The sequence below is a fragment of the Stenella coeruleoalba genome, assembly GCF_951394435.1.
Source record: "Stenella coeruleoalba genome assembly, chromosome: 17".
NCBI classification, from domain to species: domain Eukaryota; kingdom Metazoa; phylum Chordata; class Mammalia; order Artiodactyla; family Delphinidae; genus Stenella; species Stenella coeruleoalba.
In genome coordinates, this window is record NC_137163.1 from 35,142,376 (window position 1) to 35,162,290 (window position 19,915).

The following is a 19,915-nucleotide window of genomic DNA, read 5'->3' on the forward strand; positions in this document are numbered from 1 at the left end:
AAGAGAAATCCCTTGGAAGGTAGTTAAAGAAACAGACTGGAATTGAGCTGTTTCTGTAATTTGTAAACCCGTGAAGCACTAAAAATGGGGCCTTTTTAAAAATGAGAATACCTTCATTGATTTTTCTTTTCATAAAATTAATAAAGGCTTATTGTTTAAAGATTCTAAAAAATACAGACAGTATATTGTGAGTCCTTTGCCAGGTTCATTAATATAGACCTTTAATATCATTTTTAATGACACAGAGTATTCCATTTTATAGTTATGTTATCATTTAGCCAACCGATTTCCTATTATCGGAAGTCAGGTTGTTTCCAGGATTTGCCGCTATAAATCACGTTGGCAGCAAACACCATGAGGCCCAGGGCTGAGTCTAATTTATACATACTCTGTGTGTTCCCAACACCTGGTACGGTTCCTGGCTGAAAGTCCCTGAACACAGCAGCCAACATCCTCTGTCTTTGAATACATGTTCTATTGTTCTTTAGGATATATTTCTAAATGTCCATTTTAAAAACTTCCATAAATATGGTACCAACTCACATTCCCCCAAGCAGTGTATACAAGTCTGACAAGTCATATTTTAACAGAAGAAATGGCCTTTGCTTCATTGTGTTGTCTTTTTTTTTTTTATCCTTTATACTTAACCAGTGTTCGCCACCAAAGCACTGATTTTGAAGAAAATGCCAACAAATTTAGAGGACTCATTTATACTTAGGTTGATATAGAAAGTAATTCTTCAAAATCTACCATGAGAATTTTAATGATGAGCTGCAAAAAAGAAAAAGCATACACTGCCATGATTTAGTATTTCCCCCCTTAGTATTCCACCCCAGCTTTGTCTGAGAAATTTTGAAGTTCAGTTTCTCTGTGTATTTGTAAATTTTTATAATTACAGCTTCTATTTTGATGGACAGCATATTGCTACTACTTCGGATACAGTTACCAATTTTAAGGACATTTCTGCTCTATAAACTTCTTAATTTAGTAAGAATGCCGTTTTTAACCATGCTGCTTTGCTCTACCAAAATTTGTATTTTTGCCACAAAACAAATTTTCTTTTCTTTAAAAATGTTTTACTTATTTATTTATTTGGCTGCGTTGGGTCTTCATTGCTGTGCGTGGGCTTTCTTCTGGTTGTGAGTGGGGCCTGCTCTTCCTTGCGGTGCGCAGGCTTCTCATTACGGTGGCTTCTCTTGCTGCGGAGCATGGGCTCTGCTGCGGGCTTCAGTAGTTGTGGCTCGTGGGCTCTAGAGCGCAGGCTCAGTAGTTGCGGCACACGGGCTTAGTTGCTCCGTGGCATGTGGGATCTTCCCGGACCAGGGCTCGAACCCGTGTCCCCTGCATTGGCAGGTGGATTCTTAACCATGGCGCTACCAGGGAAGCCCTAAATTTTATTTTCTATGTTGAATGTTTTACCTGATTTTATCATAATATTTTGATAGTGGTCTTTAAAAACCTCACTTCGAGTGTATGAATTTAGTCCTCTAAATTTTCTTTGCATTTTGTTCAAAATCAATGCTTTAGTGGTTGGCCAAATATAAAGAATAAAAAAAGATAACACAATGAAGCAGAGGCCATTTCTTTTGTTAAAATACGTCTTGTTTGTCAGACTCGTCTATACCGCTTTGGGACAGGGTATGTGTGGGGTTATTTTCATTTGAAAAAATATTGAACCATTATTCAAGTTAACAAATGATTTTCTCTTGAAGCATCTGAGAATACTGCTATAAAACCAGCATTATTTAAGTGTTTGTGAAGTTCTGCTAATGGAGTGAACACATTAACAACTATTGCTTAATTTTATGCACATGTACAAGAAAACTTGGAATTGAAAATGAGTGAAATTAATCTAAAGGAGCAGTCATTTGCTCTAAACCAGAGAGAGGCTAACTATGGCCCATGGGCCACTGTTTGTGTAAATGAAGTGCATGGGCACACAGCCACGCTCATTCATGCATGTATCGTCAAAGGCTGCCTTTGTGCTAGAGTGGAGGAGGTTAGTAGCTGTGATAGAGATCATATGCCCCACAATTGAAAATATTTACTATGTGGCTCTGCAGAAAAGTTTACCAGGGCTTCCCTGGTGGCACAGTGGTTAAGAATCCACCTGCCAATTCTGGGGACATGGGTTCAAACCCTGGTCCGAGAAGATCCTGCATGCCGCCAAGCAACTAAACTCTGTGCCACAACTACTGAGCCTGAGCTCTAGAGCCTGTGAGCCACAACTACTGAGCCCATGTGCCACAGCTACTGAAGCCCGGGCGCCTAGAGCCTGTGCTCCACAATAAGAGAAGCCACTGCAATGAGAAGCCGGCACCACAATGAAGAGCAGCCCCCGCTCGCCACAACTAGAGAAAGCCTGTGTGCAGCAATGAACACCCCATGCAGCCAAAAATAAATAAATAAATAAACTTTTAAAAAAAAAATAGTTTGCCAAACCCTGATCTAAATGAAAATACATAACCATACCTTCAGCAGTTACACATGTTAAATTATCTTTTTAAGGCTTTTTTTTTTTTTTTTAGGCCACGCCATGCAATATGCGGGATCTCAGTTCCCAGACCAGGGATCAAACCCATACCCCCTGCACTAGGAGCACAGAGTCTTAACCACTGGACCGCCAGGGAAGTCCCTTTAAAGTACTTCTTAAAACAACTAATTTTCAGGAATTCCCTGGCGGTCCAGTGGGTAGGACTCTATGCTTTCACTGCCGTGGCCCATGTTCAACCCCTGGTTGGGGAACTAAGATCCTGCAAGCTGTGTGCCACAGCCAAAAACAAAAACAGAACTAATTTTCAAATAGATCATCCTTTTAGATTTCTGTCCTCTGGTTTTCACACAGTCAGTAATATCAGTGCACCTCCTTTGAATGGCAAACGCCAGCCAGCATTTTGAGCATAGTACTTATTCATCAACAACTTTCTTGAGAAATGAAGCTTAACTTTTAATTAAACAAATACTTTCATCTCTTTTAGAGCATTGCAGCCAAGAGTTTATTACAAATTTTTTAAGTGTTACCAAAGAATAAATTAAATTTATTTTAATTTAAATTAATTAAATTAAAGATTTATACCATATAATAAAAAAGAACTTTTGTAGTAAAAGCCATGAAACTATTCTAAATGCTCTGCGGCAAGATTGCTCAGCCCCGGTCCCCACCCACACAGGTAGGTAGCATCTACTTACAACCTGTCATTTCTGTTGTTGCCCACTGACCCAAAGGGAGGCCCGGCAGCTTAACGCATCTCCTAAGCTGAATGCATGGGCTTCAGCACAATGAGCTGGTCCAACATGTGGCCGGGAGGGACAGTAGCCTGGAATCCTCTGCCACCTAGTAGCAAGAGTCAGCTGTCCCTCACCGCATATGTCTCAGCAGGTTTCCCTTTATCAGAGAGCGCTCATGTAGTCCTTGAAAGGGAGGTGTAAGTTACCTTGCTTCAGGGAAGGATTGGGAGAAAGCCAGGTTGTCCCTGGGTGGTCCTTCTGACTTAACCATGTGGTAAAGTGAGAACTACCTATTCATTCGATTTCCTTCTACTCTTTTCTTCCTTCTTCATTCACACATCGAATATTTTTATTTCCACTATGTCTGAGCACTGTAACAGGAGCAGGGAGACAGTGGTCAACGAGGCAGGACACACCATGAACATGCGCAGCGTTGCACAAGGGGCATTGTCTTCATTTGTATCGTCCAGAAGAAAAAGGTGCTTTCACTGTGACTCCATTCCATGTGTTGCATTAGAATGGTAGTAGCTTCTGACATGAGATTTTCATCTGCTTCAAGCAGTCTTTTGCTTCCTCCATCCCCCACCCCCCCTTTGGAGCAGTTTTTGGAGCTATCCCAAGAGGTGTGGCACTATGGATACGTGCAGCTGGATCCCTGTACCTGTGACTACCCAGAACCCGGCTGTGGGACCGTTCTTTCTGTTGGCAATAATGAGATCAGCTGCTGCATAACCCTGCCTGATAACCAGACCCAGGATGTCATTTTCCAGATGAACAGAGTGAAGTGCTGGCAGGTCACTTTCCTTGTGAGTATCTTGGCAGCTTGCCTTACCCATGATTTAAAGCCTACACCCATGATTTTAAAATCCTAGTGTTCTCGGATGACAACAGTGGTATTGGGGAAGCAGATTTGCCATTCGAATCAGTACCTTGAGTGGACTGGCATCTAAGCCACAATAAACATCACCTAGTGGTAAAAACCTTTCTATTATCTGGTACAAGTTCCCCACCCTTGCTGTAGAGACAACCATCTTCCCACCTTCCACCTTCAGGCTTCTTTACTGCTTGAGGGGTGTTTAAAGTAATAACAACGAGTAGCAATAACAGGTACCATTTATTGAGCACTCAGTACGTTCTCGGTACCGACAAGATCTCTATGCTTGGAAACTGAGCGCTGCCCATCAGAGCTATTTTAAGGATCCCTGGCATCATACCTACCTTGCCATCTCCTCCCAAGAGAAACCCTTCTGATCAGACTTATTGAGTGCCTACTTTGTACCAGGTGCTGTGCTGGGCAATGCCACATCTGCTATTTAATTAAGTTCTTAAAAATAACCCAGTGAGCTAAGAGGGATTATCCCCTTTACACAGGCAATGGAGGTTAACTAGTAGAGGATGGATGCTACTAGAGCAACCATGATACCCAGTTGCTAAATCCATGAAATCCACAGGGATTTTTTAGCTGGCTTGGTACTAGGCCTGTCTGTGGCATTTGATACAGTCAACCACGTCTTCCTTTTCAAAACTTGCCCTGCTTCCTCCCCTAATTTTGTGGGCTGCCTCTCCCTCTGACTACTCCTGAAATGCTGGTGATTCCTGGGGTTCCATTTCTAGCATCTTTCCTCTACATATTCCCTGAAATCAATTACAGATGACTGGTTAAAAGTCCAGTATTTCCTACTGCATTCTTGACATCTTCACCAAGTGTTTCATAGACACCTCAAACTCAACCTTTCCCCAAACCAGACTCATCTTTTCCCTCTCATGCCCATCCTAAGGTTCTTCCTCCTGTGTTCCCTATCTTGATAAAGGGAACCTCTACCACCACTCCTTAATTGCCAAACCAGCAATCTTGAAATAATCTCTGGCTTTTCTCTTACCTTACATGGTTTCTTTAAAAAAAAATTTTATTGAAGTATAGTTGATTTACAATGTTTCAGGTGTACAGCAAAGTGATACAGTTTCACATATATATATGTATATATTCTTTTTCAGATTCTATTCCATTATAGGTTATTATAAGATATTGAATATAGTTCCCTGTGCTATACAGTAGGTCCTTGTTGTTTATTTTACATATAGTAGTGTGTATCTGTTAATCCCAAATTCCTAATTTATCCTCCCCCCACCTTATATCTGATATAGAGACCTATCTATTCTATGACCCTGCTTTCCCTCAAAACTCTCCCTTTCTCTCTGCCCTCACAGCTTGGTCTCAACATTTCCTGCCTGGATGAAATCCACAGCCTCCTAACCCTTCTTTCTGCGCCACTCTTTCCCTCTGGGGGTCAGAAAAAAATATATCATATGATTTCAGTCTTTTTAAACTATGGGAACTTGTTTTGCAGCCCAAAGTTTGGTCTATCTTGAAATGTCCAATGTGCACTTGAAAAGAATGTAAATATATGCTGCCACTATTGGGTAGAAGAGTCTATAAATGTCAATTATGTCAAGCAGTTGATGGTGTTCAAATAACCTCTGTCCTTACACATTTCTCTCTACTTGTTCTGTCAGTTATTGTGAGGAGTGTTAAAATCTTCAACTATAATTGTAGATTTGTCCATTTCTTTGAGTTTTATCAGTTTTTTCTTTCTTTTCCTGCCTTCTTTTGACCGAGTGACTATTTTATGATTCTACTCATTTGCACCATTGGTTTTTTTTTAGCTATACCTTTTAAATTTATGGTGATTTAAGAGTTTTTTTTTTTTTTTTTTTGCGTTACGCGGGCCTCTCACCGTTGTGGCCTCTCCCACTGCGGAGCACAGGCTCCGCACGCGCAGGCTCAGTGGCCGTGGCTCCTGGGCCTAGCCGCTCCGTGGCACGTGGGATCCTCCTGGACTGGGGCACGAACCCATGTCCCCTGCATCGGCAGGCAGACTCCCAACCACTGTCCCACCAGGGAAGCCCCTAGAGATTTTAATATATATCTTTAATTTATTACAGTCTACTTTCAAATATTACACTATTTCACAAAAAGGGTAAAAACCTTACAACAGTGTACCTCTATTTGTCCCTTCTGTCCTTTGTGGTATTTGTTGCTATACTTTATTTCTACATATAAGCCTCATGCTATGTTATAATTATTTTTGCTTTAAACAGTTAATTATTTTTTAGGTAAACTTTTAATTTTGATGTAATTGTAGATTCACATGCAGTTGAAAGAAATGGTACAGAGATCCTGCATATGCTTGACCCACTTTTCTCCAATTATTACATCTTACAAAACTATAGTACTACATCCCCACCTAGGGTATTGACATTGATACAATGAAGAGTCAAGACATTTCCATCATCACAGGGATCTCTCATGTTGGCTTTTTATAGCTGCATCCACTTTCTCCCACCCCCATCCCTCCTTAAACCCTTGCAACCACTAATCTATTTGACATTTTCATATTGTATCATTTCAAGAATATTATATAAAACTTTTGGAGGTAATGGATATATTTATTACTTGATTGTGGTGATGATTTCATGTATATATGCATATGTCCAAACTCTTCACATTGTGTCCATTAAATATGTGCAGTTTTTTGCATATCAATTATACCTCAACTGAAAAAACAAACACACATAAAACAAGGTTATGTATTGATCGGTTGATGAAAATGTTGTGACCAGAGGTTCACAGGAACCTAAACCTATATTTCCCCTTAGGCTGTTTTTCAGTACCCACTAATTTAGTGCTTATGGTATCATTATAGAACACGACTACTGTGAATAATAAGAATGGACTGTGTTTAGGAGGTAAAAATATAAATAAAAGCAAGGAATTGATTACCTTAAAAAATAAAATAATATTACATGAATATAATCAAACATTATGTAGCTTTTTGGGATTTCCTTTACTTAGCATAATTCTTTGGAAATTCATTCAGCTTGTTGTGTATTTCAGTAGTTTGTTTCTTTTTGTTGCTGAGCAGTATTCCATGGTAGTGAATGGCTAAAATTTGTTTAACCACTATCTGGTCGTTTCCAGTTTTTAGCTATTATGAATAATGCTTCTATAAATATTCATGTATAAGCTTTTGTCTGAGCACAGGTCTTCATTTTTCTAGGATAAATGCCCAGGAGTACAATTGCTGGGTCATGTGGAAGTTACATATTTAATTTTTTAGGAAACTGCTAAACTGATTTCAAGGGAGCTGTGCCAGTTTACATTCCCACCGGTGATCTATGAGCAATCCAGTCTCTCTGAATCCTCCTCAGCAATTGGGTGTTTTCACCATTTTTTATTTTATCCACCCTGATAAGTGTTTAATGGTATTTAATGATTTGATTTGATTTGCTTTTCTCTCATGGCTAATGATGTTGAACATCTTTTCATGTGCTTATTTGCCATCTGTGTATCTTCTTAGGTGAAATGTCTTCATATCTTTCACCCATTTTCCAATTGGACTGTTTGTTTACTGTTGAGTTTTGAGAGTACTTAAATTTATTCTAGATACTAGTCCTTTGTTGGATATGCGGTTTGCAACTATTTTCTTTCATTTTGCAGTTTTTCATTTTCTTAATAGGGTCTTTTGCAGAGCAAAAGATTTTAATTTTGATGAAGTCTAATTCATCTGTTTTTTTATTGTGTTTCTGGTGTCAAGTCAGAATTCTCTGCCAAACCCTAAATCCTGAAGAATTTTTCCCCGGGTTTTTTTGTTGGGTTTTTTTTCCTAAAAGTTGTATAGTTATAGGTTATACATTTAAGTCCATGACCCATTTTGAGTTAATTTGCATATAGGGTGTGAAATTTAGAACATGGTTCCCTTTTTTTGCCTATGGAAATCCAATTGCCCCAGCACCACTTGTTGAAAAGGCTATCTTTTCTCAATTGAACTGCTTTTGCACCTTTGTCAAAAATCAGTTATGCACATTTGTGTGGGTATATTTCTGGATTCTCTGCTCTGTTCCACTGATCTTTGTGTCTATCCCTCCACCAACACCACACCATCATTCTCTTCCTTTGTAACAGTTTTAGTGAGATATAATTCATAAAGCATGCAATACATTTGCCACCCTCCAGGAGGGCAGCATTTCCTGACAGTCCTACCTAGAGAGCCACAGCGAAGACGGAAAGTTTTCACAAGGGAATTTGAAACTCCAGTACTAGAAGAGAAAGGGATAGATGCTGTATAGCAAAAACCACAGGGGCTTTCTCCAGGCTTTCAGATCTGGCCCTACCCTGCTTCTCTAAGCCCCTTTTCTCACCACCCCCCATGCCTCACAGTCTGTGCTTCAGCCACACCCCAGTGTGCCAGGTTCCCTCAGGCCTCAGTGCATTTGCACTTGTTTTTTCTTCTACCAGGAACCACTTGTCACCATCACCCCCCTTCCCCCCAAAAAAACATACAACAAACGTGGATAATTTCTACTTCTGCTCAAATAACACCGCCCCCTCCCCCCACCCCCCCACAGCCTCTGCCAGCCTTCCTTTACATCCTAGTCTGGATTAGGTGTCCATCCTATTTACTTCCATAGACCTGTATTCATTTCCCTTATAATATTGATACTTATTATATCACACTATGATGATTTGCTTTAATGGCTCCCAAATAGATTGAATTTATAGTTTCTTGAGAATAGGAATAGTCTCACTTGTTTTGATATTTTGCCCAGCACGTAATAGCCACTTACATTCCTACTGAATATCAAATAATATCTTTTCCTTTATAGGGGACTCTGCTGGATACAGATGGGCCCCAGCAAACTCTCAACCAGAACTTAGAGCTCAGATTTCAGTATAGTGAGGAGAGTCACTGGCAGTGGTTTGTTCTTTACACCAAACAGGTAAGTTCTTAGGGCAGAGCAGGAAAACCTTCTGTGCTAGAATGCTCTCTTGCACTCTGGGGTGGACAAAGCCCTAACCCAACTGGAGCAGAGTACTAGAGTGCGCTACACATGCTCCTTTGAGCCTGTAATGTCATTTATTTTGTTTTATTTTACTAGTCACCAAAGCTTTCATATCAGTTAGAAATGAATTTAGTTACCAAGTAACAGAAGACTTGACTAACAGTGACTTAGACCATGGGTCATTAAACTTTTTCTCAAAGAACCAGTTGGTAAATATTTTAGGTGTTGAGGTTCATATGGCCTCTGTTGCAACTACTCAACTCTATTGTAGCACAAAAGCAGCCACAGACAATACATGAATGAATGGGTGTTTCAATAAAACTTTATTTATAACTAGAGGTGGGGTGGCTAGATTTGTTTGCCAACCCATGGCTTAGACAATACAGATATTTGTCATCTCATTTAATAAGAATGCTGGAGGCAAATGATTGGCATCTCTATAATTCTTTTGGCATTTTCCAAGTAGATAAAAGCTATCCCTTTTATCTGGAAAGCAAAAGCCTTACCCCAGAAGCCCCCCAGTAGACTTTCCATTTTGTCTCATTGGCCGGAACTGGGTCACATGAGCACTCCTAGCTGCAAGGGAGTCTGGGAATCAAGCATTTAGCATAGAGGAACTGGATCCATGATCAGTTTAGAATAAGCATCACTGCCTAGAGCTGGGTACTTCCAAAATCAGTGCTCTGTTATGAGGGAAGAAGGAACAATGGCTGTTGGGTAGCAGCAATTAAATTTGAAGTAAATTTGAAATAATTGAAATAAAAAATCCATTAAAAAATCTAATTTTCTAAATGCCAAATGCAATTGAAAGTTCTTTTTACCGAGATAAACTATTTCAATTTGGAGTCAAAATTACAAAAGTTCTAAAATGAAACCAAAATATCAAAGTAATCTTTGCATCAACATTATATTCAACTTGAGTCCCTGGCGATCATACTCACTTCTGTGTTCCATGGAGCATTCTGGTCTCAGGCACAAAGCTCCCTTTCAACTCCCTACTGGTACAGTGCTGATCAGGAGATAATAGATATCAATGTCCTCTGAAAAACACAAAGTACTAAACCAACATCCTAGGTTAAAGAAATGTCTACTCAGGTTCACCTTAAATAGAAAACATTCTTAGGGAAATGATAGGATGGTTTGCCAAGGCGAGATCTGCAGTCACTTGGAGAGACACAGAGAGATTTTGGCAGTGAAACCACGCCCTTCCGCTAGAATGTTACGTGCAGTAGTTAAATTTTATTATGGTCTTTTAATCTAGTTCGAGGCAAATGAGTTTAAGCCACTATAGAGAGGCGCAATAAACATTCTTTTAAAGGATTCCTGGTAAGGTCTTATTTCCTTTGGAGTGTGGGTTTTTTGATATGCACCCAAGGGCTACTTCTGCAAAAGACAGAAATGTGGCTTGTGTGCCTTGCAAATACAAAAGAGGGCTGGGGCCCAAATCGTTCCCGATCCCTTTAAACGGAAGCTCAGTCCCTTCATATTTAATAAACCTTACCTGGCTTATAGCAGAATCCTAACCTACATATTTCTGTAACTTTGTATAGGAGTTGAGTGACCATCCTTGAGCACAAATTTATCCTAAAGTTCTATAGCCTCAAGCTTTGAGCTTCAGTTGTCTCAAACCTCAGTCGGGCTGAATAAGAAAAGAACAAGCCAAGAGTTGAGAGCAGAAAAAAGAGGGAGAAAAAAAGGATTTGTGGGAAAGGAGCAAATGGGAAAATCACAGGGAACCTTAAATTTGGCACATGGGGTGAAGTTCCCGGAAAACGGAAGCCCCGGTTTTTGTGCAGCAAGATGGATGACACGTGTGTCTTAGCACTAACAGTGATGAGTCAGCAATAAGCTACAGGTGATGTTGGCGGCAACTGACAGTCTTGACAGTGAATGATTAAAAATACCAGAAAATTTAAAAATAAAGAGAAACAACTAATTTTGTCTTTAGTTCAGTAAAAGCCATAAGGTACTAATATATTCTTTCAAACAGGTTAGTATGTATGCCTAATAATAGGTCTCTCGGTCATTATGCATACAGTTAAATATAAGGTTGACCATCATCAGTTGATTTATTGCAATTATAAGCAGTTTTTATTGTCTGTTGCTCATAAGACATGAGCTGTTTACAAAGTAATAGGAAAAAAATGGGATGTAAGGGGGAGTTTTGAAAGGGAAAAAGATTGATAATGAGATCCTGGTCATTTTTAATCTACCTTTTAAAAAATTACTGCAAATATATCCATGTAATTGAGAAAATTTATGGTTATTTGCTAATTATATCTTATGCAAATTAACGAAAGTTAAAGAAGAACTCTAAATTCTTAAAAGCATACTGTTGTAGGTCAGAGCACAAAATCTGCTTCGCTGTATGAAGAGGGAAGGAAGAGAATAAGGATCTCTTCAACTGAGAGAGTTCTTTATTTCTTAGGCTTTTTTGCTGAGTAGCTGCTTGAAAAAGATGATCTCAGAAAAGATGGTAAAGCAAGCTGAAGAGAATCCAGAAATGGTAAGTGCTCTTATCTGTGTATATGTTTCACTTGATTTCCACCATCAGCTGACACTAAACTACACTGATGAATTCCCTGGGCCAGCAAATCTGGTCCTCAAGGGAAGAACCCAACTGCCCAGAAGTGAGCTTCCCTGCCTTCTGGGAGCTCAGTCTTCAGAATGCAAGCCATGTTTTCCAAGGAGAAGTCGTCCTTGGATTGCTGAGAACTCTCTAATCCTATACTCTGTATCCTTGTATTTCTGCCTTCCCCCAAACGGAAGACTCCAGATTTACCACAAAAGCAGCATCACAAAGACAGGATCTTAAGAGGTCTTTAACACAGCAGCGATGAGCTTACATAAGCTCTGCAGTTTTGTCTCTAGAAAGAACTCACAGCCTCTTAAAACTTCCACTGTGCCAAATGAAAATGCCTTTAGCAGTTTGGAGAAGCCATTGAGTAAAAGAAGCTCTCAAGGCTATAATTTTTCCTCAATGTAAAATTTACTTTGTTTTTCTAGTCTTCATCTCTTCAATAAAGGCCTAATTACTCACTGAAAGTGTTGGTGCTGTAAAGAGAGTTCCTGAGATTTTAAACTTTCTACTTGCCTTGTCACCATCATTAAAAAGCTTGTCCCAAATAAGATAGTACAGTTTGGTTTTAAATAAAAAAATGATTACAAATACTAATGCTTGGTTGATATTTATAAACATAATTCTCTTGCAGAATAGTACACTGGTCTTTAAAAATACAACAGAGGGGCTTCCCTGGTGGCTCAGTGGTTGAGAGTCCCCCTGCCGATGCAGGGGACACGGGTTCATGGCCCGGTCCGGGAAGATCCCACATGCCGCGGAGCGGCTGGGCCCGTGAGCCATGGCCGCTGAGCCTGTGCGTCCGGAGCCTGTGCTCTGCAACGGGAGAAGAAAATATTTGAAAACTTTCCCTAATGTTTTCATTTAATTTTAGTGTTTTATAAAAGGGTGGATAATACCATTAGTTTAACATTGATCTTTACTTGACTTAGCAGCTTTTTTCTGAAAAAACGTGCATTTTATACTTACTTCTCTTTCTTCTAGAACTGAAAATATTTTCCCAGGGAAGATAAAATTCACTGCCCCTTGGTGTTCGAACGCTTCAAAATGTACTAGAAAGTAGCAAATCAAAGCAATGAAAGGATCAAGGATGCTTTTTTATTTTTTAATTAAGCACGTGTCTTTTTTTTTTCTTTTTTTTGGCTGTGTTGGGTCTTCGTTGCTGCGCATGGGCTTTCTCCAGTTGCGGCTAGCGGGGCTACTCTTCATTGTGGTGCGCGGCCTTCTCATTGTGGTGGCTTTTCTTGTTGCAGAGCACAGGCTGTAGACACGCGAGCTTCAGTAGTTGCCGCACACTGGCTCAGTAGTTGTGGCACGCAGGCCCTAGAGCGCACAGGCTTCAGTAGTCGCGGTGCACGGGCTCAGTGGTTGTGGCTTGTGGGCTCTAGAGCACAGGCTCAGTAGTTGTGGCACATGGTGTGTGTGATCTTCCTGGACAAGGGATTGAACCTGAGTCCCCTGCATTGGCAGCGGATTCTTAACCACTGCGCCACGAGGGAAGTCTCAAGGATGCTCTTTTTAAAAGAGTAATAAAATCTAACCTCCTAGGCAGGATGGACCCTCTTAGGCTCCAATTTACATATATATATGATAAATATGTATAAACATAAATATATCATGTCATTATACATATGTGTGTGTATATATATGTAGGGAGAGAGAGAGACAGATACAGAGAGACAGAGAGAGAAAAGTAATTAAAGGAGCCCCATTAAAAGGGAGAACTACTCTCAAACGTGGTTCAGTAAAGTGTAAGCTATTTGATGCAGGAAATACTTGTACAGTGAATAGCAAAAGAGTTTGCTCTATAATAGGAGAAGGTAGTAGTCTATTTAAAGTTTTAAAGAAAAACAAGCACACTACCACATTCCTTGGATTTACACGCAAATTAAAATCTATAGTTATCCCAGTGGCTGACAGCAAAATCAGCATGGTAGTCAATAAAACTTGTACTGCTTTATCCAAATATTCAAGTTTTATTTCCACGAAGTCTTTATTTCTTCCCTTATTTTGGTTCTTAGAAAGAAAAGTTAAGACCCTTCCTCTTGAAAATTGGATGTTGTAGGAATAGTCCACATTTTAGTCTGGAATTTCATGTACAAACCCCTGGGTAGAATGAGACCCTGGAAGGGAAATAGAACAGACAGATCAGCTGTTTGAACTTCGACTAAGTTCTAGACCTCCTCACAAAGCACAATTGAAGAGAACAAGTCATTTTATGGAGCTTAAAGTAGCCATATAAATGTTTGACTGTGACATTCACTCATTTTCTAGGTAAACACATAACGTCTGAACTGACACCTATCGCTTATAGAAGGCTTGTATGGACTAAGAAACAGAGGTCTCTAATTTGCAAGGCAGAATAAATTCTATAATTTGCAAGGCAGAATAAATTCTAAGATTTTGATAATTGTGAAGAATCGGGGGAAGGAAAGAGAAATTAAGAAAACTGTAACCAAATAAGCCCCATAAATAAAGCAGATGGTCCCTAGGGAGATTAAATAGTACTGTTTTATCCTGGTAAGAAGGAAGGAGTGAAAGAAGAAATTTAGTGCTAACAAAGTTAATTAGCTTAGTTAGCTTTAAGCAATGCTTTCAAAGGTAAGACTTGAACAATTTATGAAGAGATCATTAAAATTTGAAGTCAAAAAATGCACTAAAGAAAAATGTAAACACCCAACAAAAAACATGTTAAATTCTTCAGACAGTATTAATTGAAAACCAGAAAGGGAAAAAGAAGTGTAACATTCTTCTTAGAGCTATGCTCCTACAGAAAAACCTAAATTATTTTTTTTAATATTTGCTACTTGTAACTAGAACAGAATTAAAGGATTATTTTATTTGAAAATAAAGTCTATTAGTTAGGAGTAGATTTGGCTTCCTGTAACAAAAAACAAGACAAAATAAGTGTCTTGGAGAAAATAAAAGTTTGTTTCTCTCTCATCTAAAAGAAGCCAAGAAGTAGGCAGTCTGGGGCTGGGATGGTGACTCCATGATGTCACCAGAGACCTTTCTGGTCTACCGTCTTCAGTGGGTCTGAATCTCTAAATTGGTTTTCCGAAAAATGGCAAAGAACAGGCAGCATTCTGATTCCAGCTTGCCTCATACCTCCCATCCCCTCCCCAACTACCATTGCCATAAATATTTCTCTCTCCACTCCTCTTTCATTTGGGGCAAGATCAGACTATGTAAAAGGCCATTGGATTCAGAGATGGGTGCTTTGAAGTGTGCTTCTGCTATGTGATGAGAATGGGAAACACCAAGGGCAGTGCTATCTGATGTCCCAAGAATGGTAGCCTTTGCATAGCTGGTCCAGTTCAGAAAACGGAAAATGTACTGACATTACAGTCATCACAAGAATGGTCTGAGCACAGCAGGAGGACAGAGTTTTAGAGAGCCAGGGGGAAGTTACTGTGCAGGAATGAAGGGTTATATTATTAACAGAAATTCTGTTGATGAGAGAGAGAGTGCAGGAATACTGCATTATGAAAAAAGGATTACCTTTTTCCCCCAACTTTATTACCCCAGTATATAAAATATATAAAGCCTATTGAAATAAGTCAAGGAACCCGATTATATCAGAAATTGCTTAACATTTGTAGTGGGTTCTATTTTATTTCATTTCTACATGGGGAGGGGGAGGGGAAGGAGACTAGGAGAGAGAAAAATTCTGGGAGGTTTCTCCTAACTTCTGTATTTCGTCACACAAGTCTACTTACAAACTATAATGTAATATCGTAAAATAATAATAATGAAGCACATAAGATATCAGAACATTAATTTCTCATTTACCAAGACCTAATAATGATTTTTTGAAACTATTGAAATAGGCTTCAACTATATAACTATCTCTGTTGAGAATATTAACCTAAAGGAAGTCCTACGTATCCTTCAAAGCAATGTATTTTATGGCAAAATTAAGTTAAAAGATAATGCTCTTTTGCAGTGTCATGTTATTTATCCCACTTATCTTGTAATGTCCCACTCTATAGTCTCACGAATAATAAGTAATAATAAACAACTTAGTTAATTCAGCCCCTCATTCTGTCATTTACCAATGCCTATGTTTACCATACAGTGGCTAGAAACTGAGAATCCAGTGTTAAGAAGTTTATTTGTGGAAGGAGAAAGGCAATTAGTACAGAAACATTCAGGATTACAGAGTGATAAGTTGAGATACGCACATAACGCATAGTTGTTTAATAGCTGTTCTTTTCTTTTTCTATAAGGAGGGTCTAAGAGCACTTTCCCCTAAACCCTGGCTAGGAGACTGACCTTTGTGTGCTGTGGCCTTGCCCTCTGACCTCCAGCCTCCGACCGACCGGTGTCACCCAGGGGGAAACCCAGTGAGGTTGGAGAGTGGGAGAAAATGGAGACTGGGGTATTTATTTCTCCAGCTCTGTCCCAGCTGGGTCTCTGGGGTTGGCCCGGCCCTCTATTGAGGGCCACAGCTCCTGTAGGTGACCTCTCCTCCCTGCTGCAGCGGCCACTCTGGTTCCAGTACCAGCTGCTGCCCTCGCCCCTTCAGGCCTAGAAGCGGTAAGAATTACTCCCACCCTCCCTAGCCCCTCACTGCTAGCCTCTGAGGGCTCCCACACCCCGTCACTGATTCACTTGAATCTTCCCCACACCTCCATCAGGCAGTTCCTTTTAGAAACTCCCCTCAGCTGCCCCAGGAGTGGGCCATCTGTTTTCTGCTGGGCCCCTGACCGTTATATTAAGTTTACCTTATGTGCATGAGATATATTCAAGTATTTTAAACTTCGGTTTGATTAATGATGCTTTTTGATTAATCAAAGCCCCATCTGGCTTTGGTTCAGCGTATGGATTGGAGCTCTGTGGCTTATTTGTGGATTTAGGAGTTCATTTCGTGTGAAGTCCTTTTAAAAGCTGTGTTAAATCACAAAATCCACAGGCAGCCACCAACGTTAAACATTAAGCTTCACTTCACTTTTGGGGACTCAATTTCCGCAACGCTGAGATACTGGCAAACGAAGGGGGCCTGTGCAGACGATGAGCAGGTGTCCTGCTGACTGGCAGCCTTCGGGACCATTAAGAGGATTATTGTGGAAGGAGAAATGTGCTGGTTAAATAGATTATTTGTGTGCTCGCTTCTCCGGCTGTGCTGACTGACATTTCACTAATCTGTTTAGCAGATTGAAGTTCCAGAACAAGGCAAAAGTAAAAAACACCACAGTCAACAAAGCCAGGTCTGTGAGTAAAATTATGTAATGGATATATTATAATTCTGATAAATCTGCCCGTTTTTCCCCTTTAAGTAACCAGTCATTCCACTTTTAAAGTTAAGCCAGAATTGTCTTTCACAGAAGCTCCTCCATATACGCTGGTCCGGTTGGACAACCATCATAGAAATAGTATTTTTTACCGTGGCACCCAGTTGGGCGAGGAGAAATACTTTCCTGAATTTATATATAGAAAACTTCCAAGAAGCATACAAAATTCTTCAGTAATTTTCTTCCACACTCCATACATTTTTTTTAAAATCCTCTTTCTAGTTTGTATATTTTAGTTTCATCGACTTTCTGTGGTGAACTCTGTATAAAAGAACTTTTAAGTTTATAAACTACTTTTTCAAGCATTTGGGTCTGCTGTGCAGATAGCAATAACAATAAATATCATAATAGAAAGCATTAATAGACACTCATTGCCAGGCACTTTTCGAAGCACTTTTCTGTGGATTAATGCATTTATCCTTACCGTGATCCTGTAAATCAGCTGAGGAAATTGGGGCACAGAGAGTTAGGTGACTTGCTCCAGGCTGTGTCAATGTATCAATGTATCAATGTATCAATGGCAGGAGGAAGCAGGCAATCTGATTCCAGAGCCGTGCCCTTAACTAACTCTTCCTTTCAAGGTTCAAATCCAAGTGTGGGTGAACAAAATAAAGGTAGCCTCTAAGTAGCATTTGAATGGGATTTATTATTGGTCCAGCTCCTGTCAGAGTCTGCTGTGTATATAAAGATAGTATATAAGTACAGTATTTATAAATATATAAGGTCCTTCCTTGAGTGAATGAGCTCAGAGAAAAATTTAAAAAACAGATTAAATGCAGAGCTGTCTCTCCTACATAATAACAGCATTTCTGGCTGCTTACATCAGAGACAGGAGGTGAGAACTCCACCAATCCCTGGCTGTGTGTCTTCAGGCAGATCAAAAAACTAAATGTGTATAAGGGACTCTTGGGGTACTTACTGAAATGCAAATTTCTGGGCCTCACCCCAAAAGATGGATTCAGTAAATCAGCATTTATAGCAAGAACTCCAATGGGAAACACTGCACCAAGCTTCAGCTTCTTTATCTGTAAAATCACTCCGTCACTTAAATTCATCCATTTCGGCAGCATAGTGACGGCACAGAGCTGTGGTTCTCAACCCTGGCTGCATATTGTCTCCTGGAGAGCTCGAAACACTAATGATGGCTGGGCTGCACCCTCAAAGATTCTGATTTAACTGATCTGAGGGGCGTGGCAGCAGAATTTTTTAAAGCTCCCCACGTGGTCTAAAGTACAGCCAGGATTGGAACTATTATCCTAAAACAGTGGTTCTCAGAGTGGAGTCCCTAGACCGGGAGGGTCAGCATCCCTCGGGAACTTACTAGAAATTCAAATTCTCAGGCCCCCAACTTACTGGATCAGAAGCTCTGGGGTTGGGGGCCAGCAATCAGTATTTAGCAAGCCCTCCAGTTGAGTCTGATGCATGTTTGAGTTTGAGAGCCACTGTCCTAGAACAACAGACAACACAATAGTCAGCATGGGTGAGCAGCAATGCTAAAGGAGGCAAACCTCCCTCATGCTCTGAGCAGGGCCAGCATGTCGGAAGGGGGCCTGGTGTCCAATTATATTGAATTCCAACTTATTTTAGCCAACCTTTATAGAGAGCTTATCCTGAGCTAGGCACTGTTATAGTTGCTTTCCACATATAACTCATTTAATCTTCACAGCAACCCAAGTATTATTATTATCCTTGGTCTGTAGCCAAGGGAACTGAAAACACAGAAAGGTTAAGTAACTTGCCCAAGGTCACACAGCTCGTAAATGATGGAGTTAGTATCCGTACCCAAGCAGTCTTTATTTGTTACTTAACAAATAAAGTTTATTTGCTCCTTTAACCACTCTGCCATGGGGCCTCTCTATCAAGACAAATATCTCAGAGAAAAAAAAAATTTAGCTGCTCTGCCTGGTGAGCTGCCACACATTTATCTCACCAGGGCCAAAGCCCACTCTCCATGGCCCTGTCTTAGAGATTTTATAAACACTGAAAGCCAACTGTTCACTTACTGAAGGTTTGCAGCAACCGTAACTTCTTAAAATATTTTAAAATAACTATAATACTTTTTAAAACTTTGTGTGGGATGTGCACTAAAGGTTTTGGGTGAAGTTAGCAATTGAAAGTCACATGTCTTTAAGAGAGGGGAAAAAGACAAGAGAGGCAGAGTTCAAGTGTTACCTGGAGAGATCCCAGTGCCTGGAAAGGTGCTCTGGACACGCATACCCCTCCATACCTGTAGAAAGCACTCTCAGCACTAACAGATGTATAGCTACCTCGGAAACAAAGCTTCTACACGATAAAGCCATTTAAAACAACCAGTGCTTAACAGATACAACCTTTTAGTTGCCTTTTTTATATTAAACTTTGGCTTTTTAACTATTATTGTTGTTATGGAAATTATTTCCTCTCATATATATTTCTAACCTCTCTGTTTACTTCGTAACAGAAAGACTATTCTAGTTTTCTGCCAAGAAAAAGCAAGATTAAGACAGCTGAAGTTGACTGTGGTTTGGGGACCATAAAGGAAGAAGGTCTTTGAAGAGAAAGTCTAACTTTTTAAAATGTTCTCAAAGGCTGTCTTGACCATGAGAGAGCTTGGGGGTTGAAAGTAGGCTTCCTACCACCAGTGGAAGAAATGTGACTCCTTCCCATTTTTTTCACATTAAGATGGACCATATTCATCAAGACCACTTCAGAACTCTGCTCATCTCAAGATTAAAGGGAAATGCAAAACGAAGTTATATAGTTTGTTTTTAGTGACTTATATGTGACAAATGGCAAATCTGAACCAATTAGTACAAAGCTCGTTGGGGTTTTTTTTCCCCTAAGATAGATATTTACCTGGCTTCATGAAACCTTTTATATGTTCTGATATTGCATGAATGAAAGGCTTAATATAAAACACTAAAAATGCATTTTGGGTTAAGATCTGAGGGCATGACTCATCAGCTGTGGCTCTAAGAAAAGGAATCATTGAAAA

General features: G+C 39.9%; 1 protein-coding gene across 1 annotated transcript in view; it reads left to right on the forward strand.

The window, feature by feature from the left end:
• SNX31 (sorting nexin 31) overlaps nucleotides 1-19,651 on the forward strand; it is a 62,815-nt gene extending 43,164 nt beyond the window's left edge. The window contains exons 10-14 of the mRNA XM_079901925.1: nucleotides 3,831-4,034; nucleotides 8,893-9,006; nucleotides 11,498-11,575; nucleotides 16,801-16,857; nucleotides 19,382-19,651. Of these exons, the coding sequence (XP_079758051.1) occupies nucleotides 3,831-4,034; nucleotides 8,893-9,006; nucleotides 11,498-11,575; nucleotides 16,801-16,857; nucleotides 19,382-19,474 (546 nt within the window). The 3' untranslated portion in view covers nucleotides 19,475-19,651. The remainder of the gene's footprint in view (nucleotides 1-3,830; nucleotides 4,035-8,892; nucleotides 9,007-11,497; nucleotides 11,576-16,800; nucleotides 16,858-19,381) is intronic.
• Nucleotides 19,652-19,915: the final 264 nt, after the last annotated feature.